The sequence below is a fragment of the Sciurus carolinensis genome, chromosome 3 (assembly GCF_902686445.1).
Source record: "Sciurus carolinensis chromosome 3, mSciCar1.2, whole genome shotgun sequence".
Taxonomy (NCBI): Eukaryota; Metazoa; Chordata; class Mammalia; order Rodentia; family Sciuridae; genus Sciurus; species Sciurus carolinensis.
This window is the reverse complement of record NC_062215.1, coordinates 179,265,955-179,279,915: the sequence shown is the minus strand read 5'-3', so window position 1 is coordinate 179,279,915 and position 13,961 is coordinate 179,265,955. Positions and strand designations below refer to the sequence as shown.

At 57.0% G+C, this 13,961-nt stretch overlaps 1 protein-coding gene across 6 annotated transcripts in view; it reads left to right on the top strand.

The window, feature by feature from the left end:
• Iqca1 (IQ motif containing with AAA domain 1) overlaps positions 1-13,961 on the top strand; it is a 129,337-nt gene that overhangs the window by 25,135 nt on the left and 90,241 nt on the right. For all 6 annotated transcript variants that reach the window (XM_047545769.1, XM_047545767.1, XM_047545768.1 and 3 more), the window contains one exon: positions 2,343-2,548. In XM_047545769.1, coding sequence (XP_047401725.1) covers positions 2,343-2,548 — 206 coding nt within the window. The remainder of the gene's footprint in view (positions 1-2,342; positions 2,549-13,961) is intronic.

Genomic DNA, 13,961 nt, shown 5'->3' with positions numbered 1-13,961 from the left:
AGATCGGCAGAGGACGCAGGAGCAGGTGACTGGGCGCAGGTGACTTCGCGGGATTCTCCACATCGGCCGAGAATCGAGTCAGTGGGAGATGGTGCCTGGCACGCTCCAAGCAAAGCCGGGGACTGGGTGTGGCAGAGCCCTCTCCCTCCCCGGAGGGCAGCCACCTCCAGGTCTCTGCTGGAGAGAGCTCTGTGGGCTGGGAACTGCTCACTCTAGGAATGAAAGACACAGCCCACCGGGAAAGGCAGGGGCCGATTTTATGTAAACGAGTAAGTAGGGAATGTCCTCTCTCCAGCTCGACACAGAAATGTGACAAAAACAGCCAGGCTTCCAAGCCCCTCGGGGATTAGGTGACTTCTTTAACATTATTCTTTCAAATGATTTTTTAGTTCTCACCCTGCTCACTTTTCAAGTCATTTTGGATGTCTTTCCTCATCACAAAGGTTGTCCGTTCTCATTTTACCCGACCTAGAAGATGGGCACGCGTTCCCGGGATTCCTGATGGCTGTTTTAGGAAGCACTCCCCTGCGCCTCCTTCTCTTCTTCCTCTTGGCTTTTTGCACGAGTGCCCCCTGGATCCTGACGGCACCTCCGTGGTGAGCCTCAGGTGCCCTTGCGTCCGTGCACCTCTCCGTCGGCACGTGTGTGCTCGCTGCATCTAACGTGATCTGTTTGGAATTTATGTCCACGTGTGACATGAATGGAGATCAGCTTCCCCTTTGGCAGTGGCAGGTGTAGACTCCTAGCTTGCAGGGGCTCCAGAGGTCCTGCCTCTTCTCCTGTCACTTTGGAAGTGGACTTGAGGCCACCTCCCTCACTTGCTGGTGCCACCCAGTGCGGAGACAGCCATCACGGTAGCAATCCCAGCGGACACTCCCGGGCCCTGCAGCCTTTGTCCCTGGGCTCCTTCAGACAGTCCTGCTCAGTTTCCCAACCCAGTGGCCACCACAGAGGGTACAGTGACGGGCAGAGCTGGGAGCCGGGGCCAGGCACCAGTGGAGGGGCTGCTTGACACTGTGGAGAGAGCAGAGACAGATGCGGGTTCTGATGGAGGCCAGGCCTGGCAAGCGGCTCATGGTACCCAGCGTTCCATCCCTCAGGACGGCAGCAGACAAGGAGCCACAAAGCACGGCCGACAGGAACGTGGTCCAGAGTCGATGGGCTTTGAGAGTTGGGTAACTTGTTTCATAAATACAGCTTATTTCATTAGGCCGATAGAATTCGGGGTTTAAAAATAGCTGCTGAACAACCCACTTGCAAAACTCCAGAACAGTCTCACTTGGACCCCAGCAGCCAGGCCGTGAGTTTGCCACAGAGCCAGCCCCAGAGCTTCTCCACTGAGGAGGGCCAGCTTTCGGCTTCAGAGCGCCGATCGGGTGCCACAGCCCCAGATGCGTCTTCCTGCTCCACGACCCTTGCCCTCCACACCCCCCCGAGCTCTGGCCAGTTGACCGAGCCTGCTCTCTGCCGTGGCGTGTGCGGATCTCATCCCACCAGTTCACGTCCTGAGGCATCTGAGAGGATGAGTCGTGTCTGGACATGCCTGTGTTCTGGCTCCTACCAGCCCCTGCAGAGACTGAGCCTCGTGGCTCAGCACCCTGGGTGCTTCGCTCTCAGTCGCTTATTGACTTGCCAATGGGCAGGTTTAGGGTTAGAACATTCTACTGAAAACATGAACTATCCCAGAGGGTGTCTGGAGTCTGCCGTACGATTTCCTCATCTGGAGGTTGGTAGCAACAGAATGGATGTTTTCAGAGTTCATTTGGGGGCTGTTTTGCTTGAAATCAGAGCACTGCGACTCCTTTTGCAAGTTCTTGCTTCCAGTGCCTTCTCCCTCTGCATTCCCTGTCCTCCCGCTGACCAGGAAGCTTGGGGAAAGTTTTTCTTCCTGTAATGTGAAGGAATTTTTAAAAAGTCTCATTGAACGTGTTAGCATTGTGTCACTGTAACAAATGACCTGAGGTAATCCACTTGGAAAGGTTAAAGGCTTACTGGGCTCCCTGTTTTGGAGGTTTTGGTCCATGACTGACTGCCCAGTGCCGTGGGCCCCTGGTGAGGTGGCACATCAGGGCTGAAGTGTGCCATGGAACTGAACCGCTCGCCTCAGGACCAGGAGGTCAGAAGGGAAAGGAAGGGGCTGGGACTCCACGGTCTCCTTTCAGGGCAACCTCCCAGGGAGCCCACCAGACCCACCTCCTCGAGGTCCCACTGCCACCCAGGGGTGCCACCCTGGGGACTCAGACTCCACCGCTGGGCCTCCGGGACACCTTTGTGGCCCAGGCCTGAGTGGGCGGGCTCCAGGCTGCAGCTTTCGTAACCTCTGACTCCTGCTCCGTTCTCAGGACCCCCCTCCTCTCTTCGACCAAGTCAGTGCCACGATAATCCAGGCCGAGAAGGTGGACCTGCTGCGGTGCCAGGTGCAGCTGAAGCATGAGGAGGACTACAGGGAGGCCCTGGTGACCATCAAGAGTGACCTGCAGCAGATCGAGGGCCCGGACATCAAGGAGAGCCTCCAGGAGCAGATCCGACAGTGGTTCATCGAGTGCAGGTGACGCTGCGCCGCGCGGCCGTGCACCCCAGTCCCCCCGGGGCCAAGCTCCACGCACCTCCAACTCAGACACGCGGGGCGGCCGGGAGGTGCTGGGCGTCACGTTGGAGGAGTGGGAGGCCAGGCCCAAGCCTCAGGAGTTCATTCTGCTTTTTTATGAAATGACTCCCTGTCCAGCCTTTGGCTTGGTGTGGACATCCAGTCCAGAGGGTGCTTCTGTGGCCACAGAGAGCAGAACACCATGGGGGCACAGCAGCCCCCAGCCCAGCCGTCTGAAAACCCAGGGACCCCTCAACGACCAGGTGGCACGGCCCTTCCCTCTGGGACCCCTAGCCTGCTGCTGGCACGAGGCCTCGGGCTGCCAACCCAGGCCCCCTGAAGAGGGGCTGTAGTTCTGGGGCACGGCCCAGGCCTCTTCCTGTGCCCGGCTCCCAGGTGACAGTCCATGCGCCAGTTCTGAATGGTCCTCTTCTTCAGAGGCGCTTCCACGGGTGGGAGTCACTGCAGGTGACCTGTGTGGGCAGCGCCAGCGTGGGTTTTTCTCAGGAGGGAGGGGTGGGTGACCTGGCGTCCCCTGTGGGAGGTGAGTCACGTGGCCAAGGGTCCTCAGCACCGCCGCCCACGCTGTCTGCTGACCAGGCCACGCTGAGCTGCTGGGGTGGAGAAATGAGACTTCCTCTCAAGAATCGCAGCCGTGGCACCCGTGGTGGGCGGGCTCTGACCGCCTCCAGCCGTCACCCCTCCACGGGGTCCACCTGAGGAGAAAGTGGCCAAAGCTGGGCCCCGCTTCCTCCTGGCTGGCCTCCTGCTCCCTCCCACTGGCTCAGAGGAGCCCCTGCACGTGAGGGTCCAGGGGAGAGGCCTGGTACTGAGGGAGGCTCCCTGGACTCACCCTGGTGGTGTGAGTTCAATCCCACCCACGGCCACAGGTGTGCACCTGGAAGGGGTAGCCGCAGTGACCTGTCCAGGCCGAGGCATCTGGCCCTTCCCCTCAGAAACTGTGACACAGTGGACGTTAGTTGTTCCCACCGCTTACTTTCAGGATAACGTGTTGTCCTAGTCCGTTTTCCGCGGCTGTAACAGATTGCCTCCAATGGGGTGAATTATGAACAACAGAAGTTTGCTGGGCTCAGGGGTCTGGAGGCTGGGAGTCCAGGCTGAGGACAGCCTCCAGTGAGGGCCTTCTCATAACTGGGGGAGGTGCTGCGGGCTGAGAGGGGCAGGGCCGGACTCCTCCTCTCCGACCAACCGCTCCTGACCGCTGACCTGCACCGCTGGTAAGGATGTGGGTCCACTCAGGGGGCCTGGCCTCCTGCAGACCCTGTCACCTCACAGCACCTCCATGCATTCTGGTGGGGACGGTCAGACCACTGCATTTGTGGGCAGCGAGAGACGGCAGGTGAGTTGGTTGTTTGATGGGATCTGAAGCCTCTGTGCCCGCTTACGTGGGGTCCTTGGTGAGGCTCCGCTGTTACACAGGTTTCCTTTGCTGCGACGCTCCTTGCTCGGGACGGGGTCCCGTCCCCTCCTGTATGTACCCTGTGGAAACGTTTGATGGTTTTCTCCAGTTGAAGGGACCACCTGTGTGGGCTTTTCCTCCCGTACCTCACTTAGGGGTCGTTTACAGCAAAACAGGGCACATCCGGAACAGCCCGACTCCGCAGCTGAGGCGTCAGCAGTTGGGTGGACTCTGTCGGGACAGTGGGGAGACTGACCGGCGGGCAGTGGGGGGCGCAGACCTGCAGGTGCCCTGTTCCTCCTCAGTCTCCTCATCCGTCTCAGCCGGTCGCATTCTGCCCTTGACAGTAGCAGTGTGCTGTGTGACTCATACTCAGCAAAGCTGCCGGAAGGCATCACGGTCACGGCCGCACTTCAGGAAAGCCGGAGGTTTGGTTCTGGAAGTGGCTGTTCTCCGTCGCCCACGGCTGCGAAACCCAGCCCTCGCCGCCGGCCCGGTCCTCTGGCTTCCGCGCCCGTCAGGGTGTAAGACAGCTGTCGTTGGCCAGTCACAGGAGCCGTCTCTTCCGGTTTAAAACAGCCTTTCAGGCCCGCTGTCTCCTTTGGGTCATTCGGAGTCAATTCGACGTCCCCCTATTTTTCTTTTCCTTCCGGCCTTTGACCACAAAGGGAGGTTCTGGATCCTCCCCATCAGCTGCTCCTGGGCCAAGAAGGATCAGCATCCGGGCACACTCTGTGTCACTTAGCAATGGAAATGGGTCCTCAGAAAAGTGTCCCGAGGCGCGTTCCTGTCCTGCCAACATCGCGGGGTGCCAGCACAGACGCGGGGGGCGCGGCCGCCACAGCCCTCGGCTGCCCACGCCCAGCGCACCCGTGGGTTCTCCTGCCACCCTGGGAGCAGGATGGGCAGGCCAGCCCCCCACTGCGTCTTCTAAGCAAGGTCAGTGAGCGCAAGGCCCAGGAGCGGCTGCCCGTGGACCCAGGCACCCGCAGCAAACGTCTCTAAGTGGAGCGGGGGCTCGCGCGCTGGGGCTGGCTCCGAGGCCCGGCCTAGCCAGGGTGTGTGCCTGGGTCCCATCCCAGCCCCGCACAAAGACATCAAAATGAAAAAGAGACGCTCTAAAATGGTGGAGGAGCTTCTGGTGCAGAAAAGTCCTGTGGCGTTTGTCCTCTGCCGCTGTGCCCGGCCCTGTGGCTCGCGCTGTGCGTCCATGTCTGGCAGCACATGGGTTTGTGGGCATCACCCCAGGCACATGAAGAATTCACGGCACGATCCGTCAGCACACTGTGGCTCATCACTGACCCGAGTCCTAACTGTACGGCGCTGTGGCCCGGCTGGCTCCTCGGCGCTGTGCTGCAGGTCACCTGTCTCTGGGGACTCCTGCATCCTGTGGCTTCTGCCACGTGCTCCCAGTCCCTGGGCACCCCCTAGTGTAGCCTCTGTGTTGGAGCCTGCCAGCTGGGGTGCTGGTTCTCCTGGATCTCCGTGTCCCCCAAGAGCATAGGTGGTGCCACATCCAGGCCCCAGGGGACTGCCCAGCAGGTCCCCTCCACCCTGTGACACTCACCCTGTGCTGTGCCACAAAGTCAGAAGACAGGCACACCAAAGGCTCCCAGGTGCCCCTTTGCACCACCTGACCTTCCTGGGTTATCCACGGCCACCTGGCGTTTCTGCTGTGCTGGGGTCTCAAGGACTCAGTGAGCGTCCCCACTCATCCACCTCCCCCTTCCACTGCCCATACTTCCCTCCTGGCCTTGCTCAAGTTAAGAGTGATAGTGCCACCCTCCCTGGCCACTTCCTCCCCTTCTCCCCCTCCCTGCAGAACTGAGAAGCCCCCCGCCTTTCCTCCTGGGCCACTTTTGCGGAACGATGAAGAAGGCAAACTGGAGTCCTCAGGTCCCACAAGGAGCTGTGCAACCCTGAGCAAGTCCTTGAACTTCTCTGGTCAGCTTCCTCCTCTGCACTCTGAGGACAAGAACAGTCCCATTGCAGGGGTGTTGAGGGACAGCCAGTGCTTGGGCTTCTTCCATATGTGACCACCTGCTTCTGCACGTGTGCCCTCACTGAACTGCAGCCCCCGCCTGGCACCGGAGGAGAGAGCCGGGGCAACTTCACAGGCAAGCAGAGAGCGGTGCCCGCTGATGGGATCATGGGTCTCCACGCCTGAGACCTCACCAACTCTGTCTGCAGAACACGCACTTGGCATGGTTGTGGCAGTGGCGATCATGGAAACTTAGGTAGAAAGGCTGAGCTTCTGATTAAATCACTTGGATGTATAATGCAAACCTCACTTTCATAGTTAATGGGATTATGTGCCCCGTGTCCATGAACTTCTGCTGTCAGGGATTCCCCTTTTCTTGTGTCAGAGAACAGGCATTCAAAAATGTGTTCCCTATAAAATGATTCATTTTTAATAAGCATTTTTTATAAACATTTTATTTTTAATAAACATTTTAAGATCCAATATATTACATGACACAGCCAAGTTGAAAGTGCTATGCAGAGTTGTAACCCCAAATAAGTTAAAATGTACCGTAGCCTTCCTCATCTGTGGGACACAGTCCAGCCCAGTAGATGCCTGAAACCATGCAGAGTATCAAACGCCGTACCTGCTCAGCTCCTTTCCCTGCACCTGCGTAGCTATACAGCAGAGTCAACTGCATAAATTAGGCACAGAAAGAGACTAACAAGTAATGACAAGGCAGGACACATGTAATAGGGTGCCAGATAAAACTGCCAGCATTGCTACTGCTGCATTTTGAGGTCACTATTAGGGAGGATAAGGGTCCCTGGAACACAGCCCTGCGGAACTGGAGCAGTGTCTACCAGGTGACTTATGGGCAGGTGGCATATCCAGTGTGGACCTGAAGGACAAAGGCAGGACTCATGTCCCAGGAGGGCCGCGCCTGGCACGGTATCTCATCACGCTACACAGAGTGGCACACAATTTAAAATTTATCGACTGTTTATTTCTGGAAGTTTGCACTTAATATTTTCAGACCACAGTTGACAGCAAGGAACTGAAATCAAAACCTTGTTAAAGGAATCGCAGATGAGAGGGGCTACTGTCCTGCAGAGCATTCGACTCCCGAGGTGCACGAACACACGTGGCAAACCTCTGGAAGTGCCCTGGAGCTGTGAGCGCACTGCCCCGGGCACGGGAGTGGAGCAACCAGGTTCGTTGTACCCTCTTCTGTACCTGGAGAAGCCTGGTCCCAATAAGTACTATTTTTATGATAAAAAACCTCAGTTAAAAAATATTAGAAGAAAGAGAAGGAAAGGCCATCAATTTGGGTTGATTATAAATTTTTGAACACCCTGATTTTAGAGCGGTGTATCAATGGAACGCGATCGTACACTCGTGGATGCACAGCAGCTTCTGATGCCGGAGCAGGTGGGCCCGAGTGAAGGGGAGTCGATTTCCCCACCCAAGACCTGGGGGACCCAAGAAACAGGCATGCGCTGGCCGTCATCCCAGGGGCTGGCCAGTCGCTCCAGGGTTTATGGCTTCCTTTGAAGGTGCAGCTGGCCAGTCCCTGGAGGACACTTCCTCCTGGTGTTACTGACCCCACCGTCTGGAGGCCAATCAGGGGCGTCCTCATGGGTACACTGTGCAGAATTCACAAAGATATAAAAATTCCCTTTTTTGAAGTAACGTAAGGTTGGGGGTGAATTTATTTTCATAATTGAATTATATTTATCTTGTTGACTTTGATAAAGATCCTCTTTGCTTTTTTAAATCAAAGGCTAATAGAAAGCAAATATTGTCTTTTGAAACATGAAACGCGATCAGTCCCCAGGATAAACTCCAGTCAGAAACACCAGAAGGACTCGGCAGATCTGGAGAAGGGACAAGCAGCACCTGCTCCACACTCGGGCCCTTAGTTCGTTTGTCACGCGGTAGTGGCCAAAGGGGTCATTTGTTTACCTCGGTCTTTAAGTCATATTCTAAATGAAGTGTTTTTTTCTGATGTTAAAAGTGATACATGCTCATTGTAGAGAACTTGTGAGATCAGATGTGAAAGAACAAAATTCAAATCGTCCGTACTTTCCGCATCTGTGAAGACAGTCACAGTGAGGATCGCTGGGAAATCTCCTTCCCGCCGTTTTCTCTCACCTCTGTATTTTAATTGTTTTATGAATCCTTTCTCCACATTTAAAAACTTTAACATGGGACTTTCCCATGTCCTTAAAATCCAAAAGGTGTTTTCAGTGACTCAGAGTTCAGCTGCATGGACGCACCAGTAATCACTGACTGTGAGCTTTCCAAGATTTTGCAAGTTGATCAGAGAAACATGCTTTCTCACTCATCTTTCAATTCACACCGATTAATGAGGTGAAGAACTCTAGGTGAAGAACTCTGGGTGGGTCTTTTCAGCGGTATTTTTTCATCCATAAACTGACTTGTCATTCACCTGCTTCCTCCTGTGGTGGAATGTTTTTGTAAGTGATCCCTAAAGTGTACATTTGTGGGTGTATATATATGCAGAGGGCAGCGAGCGAGTGGGAAAGTGCCCTGGCCCCCCGGAGCCCTGCCAGCTGGGGCTGGTGGGCCTCACTTCTCAGAGCCCCCTCTCGGGTGTCTGTATCCAGTGCAGTGCCTGCCACCCAGTGTGACTGTGCGATTAAACCAGGAGCCCCCAAGTGCTTGCGAGGTTATGAATGTTAGATGTGTATTTCCTTCTTCTGTGTGTGGTACGAGGGTTGAACCCAGGTGCATAGCCTCAGCCCTTTTCTAAAATTTGTTTTGTAGTTGTAGATGGACCCGATACCTTCATTTTACTTACTTAATTTTTTGTGGTGCGGAGGATCAAACCCAGTGCCTCACCTGTGCCAGGCGAGTGCTCTACCGCTGAGCCGCAACCCCAGCCCTCCTCAGCTCTTTTTAATGCAATTTTTAGTTTTGAGACAGGAACTCGCTAAGTTGCCCAGGCTGGCCTTGAACTTGTAATTCTCTTGCCTCTGCCTCCTCAGTAGCTGACCTACGGGCTTGTGCCAGCAAGCCCAGCTTATTTTTCCTATTTTGAGTAAGATTTTCTCCAAACATCACTTTCTGGTTGTGCGTTTTGGGTTGCATACTTATAAAACTTGTGCCACTCTCTCGTGAGGTCTCAAGGTAACTTAGGGTGGCAGTGGACCCTCGTCCTGTGGTGTGGCTGTGGATACGCCCCTGTCCTGGCAGCCCGGGCCTCTGTCCCCTCCTGCCAGTGGGTGGAGGGCATCTGCCCTCAGCCGGCCACCTTTCCTGCTCCCCTGTGGTGCGTCCCTCTGCTCACACTTCTGCTCTGGGCCGAGGGTCTTCTGGATGCCCTGGCAGCAGCGTTCCTGAACTGTCTGCTGGAGCACCTTCCGTGCGCTTCGGTGGCGGGTCCCGTGGAGGCCAGCGTCCACTGCGTGGGGCTCGCTGGGCTCCGAGCACTCTGCTCCAGTGCTCACCCAGCCTTGCACCTGTCCACTGTTGCCTCTCTAATAAATTCCACAAGCGTGGTGGCTTGAGACAGTGGAGATGTATTTCCTCTCTGTCCTGGAAGTCCCAAGTCTGACATCCAGGCGTTGGCGGGCTGCCGCCTCGGAAGCTCGAGTAGAAAATCCACTCCTGGCTTCCGGTGGCCACCGGCATTCATGGGCTGGTGTGTCCACGCCACTCAGTCTGCCTCTGAGGTTTCTTTGCCCACTCCTCCTCTGTGTCTAAGCTGCCTCTGCCTCTCCCGTAGGACACTCATGCTAGCCCTGAGGGCACACCCCTATGATTCAGGGCCACCTCCCCATCCTTAGTTCAGTCACATCTGCAAAGACTCCGTTTCCATGTTAGAACCACTCACAAGCTTCAGAGGGTAGAACTCGGTCAGTGTCCTGGGGACCCCTGTTCAGCCTCCTGCGACCTCCAGCATCCCATGGGATGGACAGCTGTCTGCCTTTCGGGGATGGTGTTTGGTTGGTCGGGACCAGTGCTGCACATCAGGATTTCTGCAGTGAGGGAGGTGTGCTAGATCTCCACTGCCAGTAAGCAGCCACTAGCCCCATGTGGCTCCTGAGCACCTGAAAATGGCCAGCGTGACTGCAAATCTTTAACGACAGATGGTCCCCAGCTTCCGAGGTTTTGGCTTTGGACGCTTCAACTTTACAATGGTGCAGAAGCAATGTGTGTTGGATAGCAACCAAGTTGGAATCTTGAATGCTGCATTTTCCCAGGTGAGAAGCGTGCTCCAGATCCTCTTGGGCCGTGCTGGGCCGAGGTGCCTTGGCAGCCCCGTGAGCACAGGGGAACATCCCGCTCGGTGTGCTGCGCCCCCCAGGGCCTGTTCTATAGGTCAGTGAGCAGTGAGCGCATCTCCACTGAGGGTGCTCCAGTGGAGAGTGGGCTTGTTGGACGGAACCCCCTGTAAGCTGAGGGGCATCTGTGTCTTTAATTGATTTGGGTTTAGATGGCCACAAGTCCCTGTGGCGAATACTGAACAGCACAGTGTGGGACATGTGTCTTCAGAGAGCCCCTTGCTGTCCTCAGCATCTCTCCTGAGAGCAGCCGTGAACATCTAAGCTTCAGGATCCTTTGGCAAGCTGCACTCTACAGTGTCATGAAGGGGTGTTGGCCGTGACCTCATCCAGCTACTCAGGGTCTGCCAGGTGGCTGCGTGGCCACAGTTAGCCCAGGGCGCTGTGGGCCCTGGTCAGTGAAGCTAGAGCAGCCTCCCGTCCCCTCACAGATCAGAGCCACCCGAGGCAGGTCTGGGCCCTGCACTCTTTGCAGATGCGAATCCCAAGTGGTCCTATTGCCATTCCTGGGTCACCTACGTGATGTCACTCACTCTGCTGAAGAGGTGCCTGACTCCCAGGCCTCCTTCCAGCACAGAGAGGTGTCAACTGGGCAGCCTCAGCCCATCTTTTGGGCTAACTCAGGCTCAGGCAGCAGCAAGACTTCAGCAGGATGGCTCTGGGCCTCGGGCCTCGGGAGTTTGCTGGGCTCCAGCAGGTGACTGGCTGGATGTAGGCAGTCTCTGCTCTTAAACGTGTACGATGGTGTGTCCTGTGCCTCTTCAGGACCACACATGTGCACGCAAATGCACACACACACACACACACACACACACACAGGGGTAGAGGTCTCAGGGCTGGGCTGCCTGTGTTCAAATTGCACTTGACCCCTCACAAGCTGTGTGACCTTAAGCCAGTTACTCACCCTCTCTCTACCTCCTTCCTTATATTCACGTGGAAGGGGTTGGTATTGATAGTGCTTACCACATAGGATAATGTAGATTAATAAAGATCAAGACATTACTGTTTATCAATATAGATAAACAACAGAGTTGAACAAATACAAAGCTGTAGCCAATATGTGGCGTGTGATCAGCCCCAGTGATTATCGTGGACTCCTAGGGAGGCCGTCAGGTCCCGACACAGCTTAGAGTTTGGAATGCTGCCACCTCCTTGGCCCCTGGTGCTCCGTTCTGGGGTCTGGGCCCCTGCATGCCCAGCCCCTGGGTCAGTGTCCCCTTGCCAACTACAAAGGGGCCTGGATGGTGGTGGGTGGGGAGAAGGACGGTCCGAGGGGCGGGTAGGCCTGAAGCGGGCGGGGAAGGGGTGGGCTGTGTGCCCAGGGCAGGGCGTGGCGGGCCTGCTCTCCTGAGGAGGAGGGCTTGCCAGGCCTTGCCCGCCTTCCTCCTTTCTGAAGCGTGGGCAGCGGGTAGATTTAAGGGCCGCCAGGCCCCCCTCCACGCTGCAAGCTCAGCTTTGTCGTGTTGGGCGGTGGGACCTGGAGGCCGGGGCTCCTCCTCCCCTCCTGCCCTCGCCTCACGCCAGCCCTGGAACCGAGCTGTGCGGGGAGCCCATGGCCCGCTCCCGTCCAGGGGCAGTGAAGGGCACTCTGCCGAGGGCCATGGTGTCTGGTGCCAGGCAGAACTCCAGAGTCTCCATCGACCTGAGAGAGCCTCCCTGTTCCTCTCCTCTGCAGCCCCATGTGACCCTGCAGGGACCTCTGGGCCTGGGGCCCCGGCACCCCACCACCAGTGCGCCTTCAACAGTTCCCCTTCTCTCCCGTGAACCAGTGTCTCCTCCCCGTCCCCGGCAGGGGTCTGCACGGGAGCTGCCCGAGGCTCAGGGGCACAGGGCTCCGAGTCATCCAGGGCCTCTCAGGGTCCGGGTTCCCACGAGGCAGGGCCCATGCTCAGGATTCCATCCCACGTGCCAGAGGTTGTCTCCTTGAGGGTGCCAGCGGCAGGACCCTTGTCCCGAGTGTCTGCCTCTCGGTGCCAAGGAGTGCTCAGGGATCGGTGCGGTTTTGTAGAAAAAGATGGCGGTACCCGAGGCCACGTGGTCCCTTAGGTGCCATTGGGAACCCGACTTTCCCAACTCCTGACTCCTCTTTCCCCAGCTTCCTAGCATCTCCATGCAGAGCAGGGCCTGTTTCATGCAGTCAAAAGGACGAGGCGCCCAGGGAGGGGCAGGGAGGGAGAATCGTGGGCTCGAGGAGCCTGCTGTGGCTCACTGGTTATTGCATGGAGGTCTCCATGGGCTTGAGAAGTCGGGGCCTCTTGCTAAGAACCCACAGAGTGACCTCCAGATTGAGAACCAAGACCCAGTGAGTGAAGACTTGAAACACAAGCCTGGTGTGGAGCAGAGCACTCCTCAGGGAAGGCCAGAGTGCTCCCAGGACCAGGCATGGTGTGGAGCAGAGCACTCCTCAGGGAAGGCCAGAGCGCTCTGAGGACCAGGCATGGTGTGGAGCAGAGCACTCCTCAGGGAAGGCCAGAGTGCTCTGAGGACTTTCAGGGACGCCAAAAAAGAAACCTCCAGAATGCGTGTGGCTGATGTCTTCCGGCAGTGGACGGCAGCAGTGTCTGTTCCCCCCCTGGCCCTGCAGGCTTCTGCAGGGAGCATGAAGTGCTCTCAGGGTAAAGAGGGAAGTTTTAGAAAGGAGACTGTCACGCACGGAGGTGGGCATGGGGCTCATAATGGTGATTCCCGTGAGATCGTGTTTCCAGTGAGTTCTCAGAGGCAGCTGTGGCCAGGAGACCCGTGAACCCCTGTGCAGGTTGCTCGTAGGAGAAGCAAAGAACTCTTCCTGCCTTTGCTCAGTGCACGGGTGGAGCAGGGGACAGAAGAGGTGGGCGAGCTCTCAGGGTCCAGGCATCACGCTCTGAGGTCTTGGGGACAGGTGCACCGCCCGCGTGAAATCGCGTGTTTTGATGTCAGTCGTCACACTAAATCAGATTAAGAACACCCGGCAGCTAGAGGCCCTCGGGCCAGGCCAGGCGCCGGGCCTTGATGAAAGACAGACGCCGGGCTGCTGAGCAAACGCAGAGCAGACCCCCTCTCTCTGGCACATAGAAGGTTCCAGGCTGAAGCCTGGGCCCTGCGTACACGCCCTGGCCTCTGTCTGCCCCATGGTCTGCAAGTGCTGACTGGCTCCGGGCACTGCTGATGTGGCAGGACCTTGAGTGGCCACTGGCCAGAGTCCTGCTACCCTCTGAGTGCCTTCTGCCTGGGGAGTCACGTGTTGCCAAAAGGTGAAGATGACACCATGCCGGAAGGTGGAGGGCCACCATGTCTCTGCCGCTGTCACCGAAACAGGAAGCAGGGTGACTTTGGAGCCATTGCCTTTGCAGCATTGAGCAAGGCTGCTGCCGAGGACACCACCGTCCTTTGGAGACAGAGCCTTTCCGTTTGCTTGGGCAGGCTGTTCTGTGTCCCATGGGGACAGTGTCAATGTGAAGTGTCACTTGGGACAGAAAAGAGCGAGACTTGGTTTGCATGGGTACCTTAAGTGGTCCCTGGAACTCCATCAAATGAAGGCCGGGTGGTCGGGGTTGAGCCTCCAGCCTCTCCTGCCCTTTCTGTGGCTCATTCTTGCTGCTGCGTGTAACAGACCCCGTCTTCAGAAGTAGCTGCTGCACAGGGAGCTCCACGGCTCGCTCGCTTCCCCTGACCCGGGTTTCCTGGGCTCCGATCCACACCTGG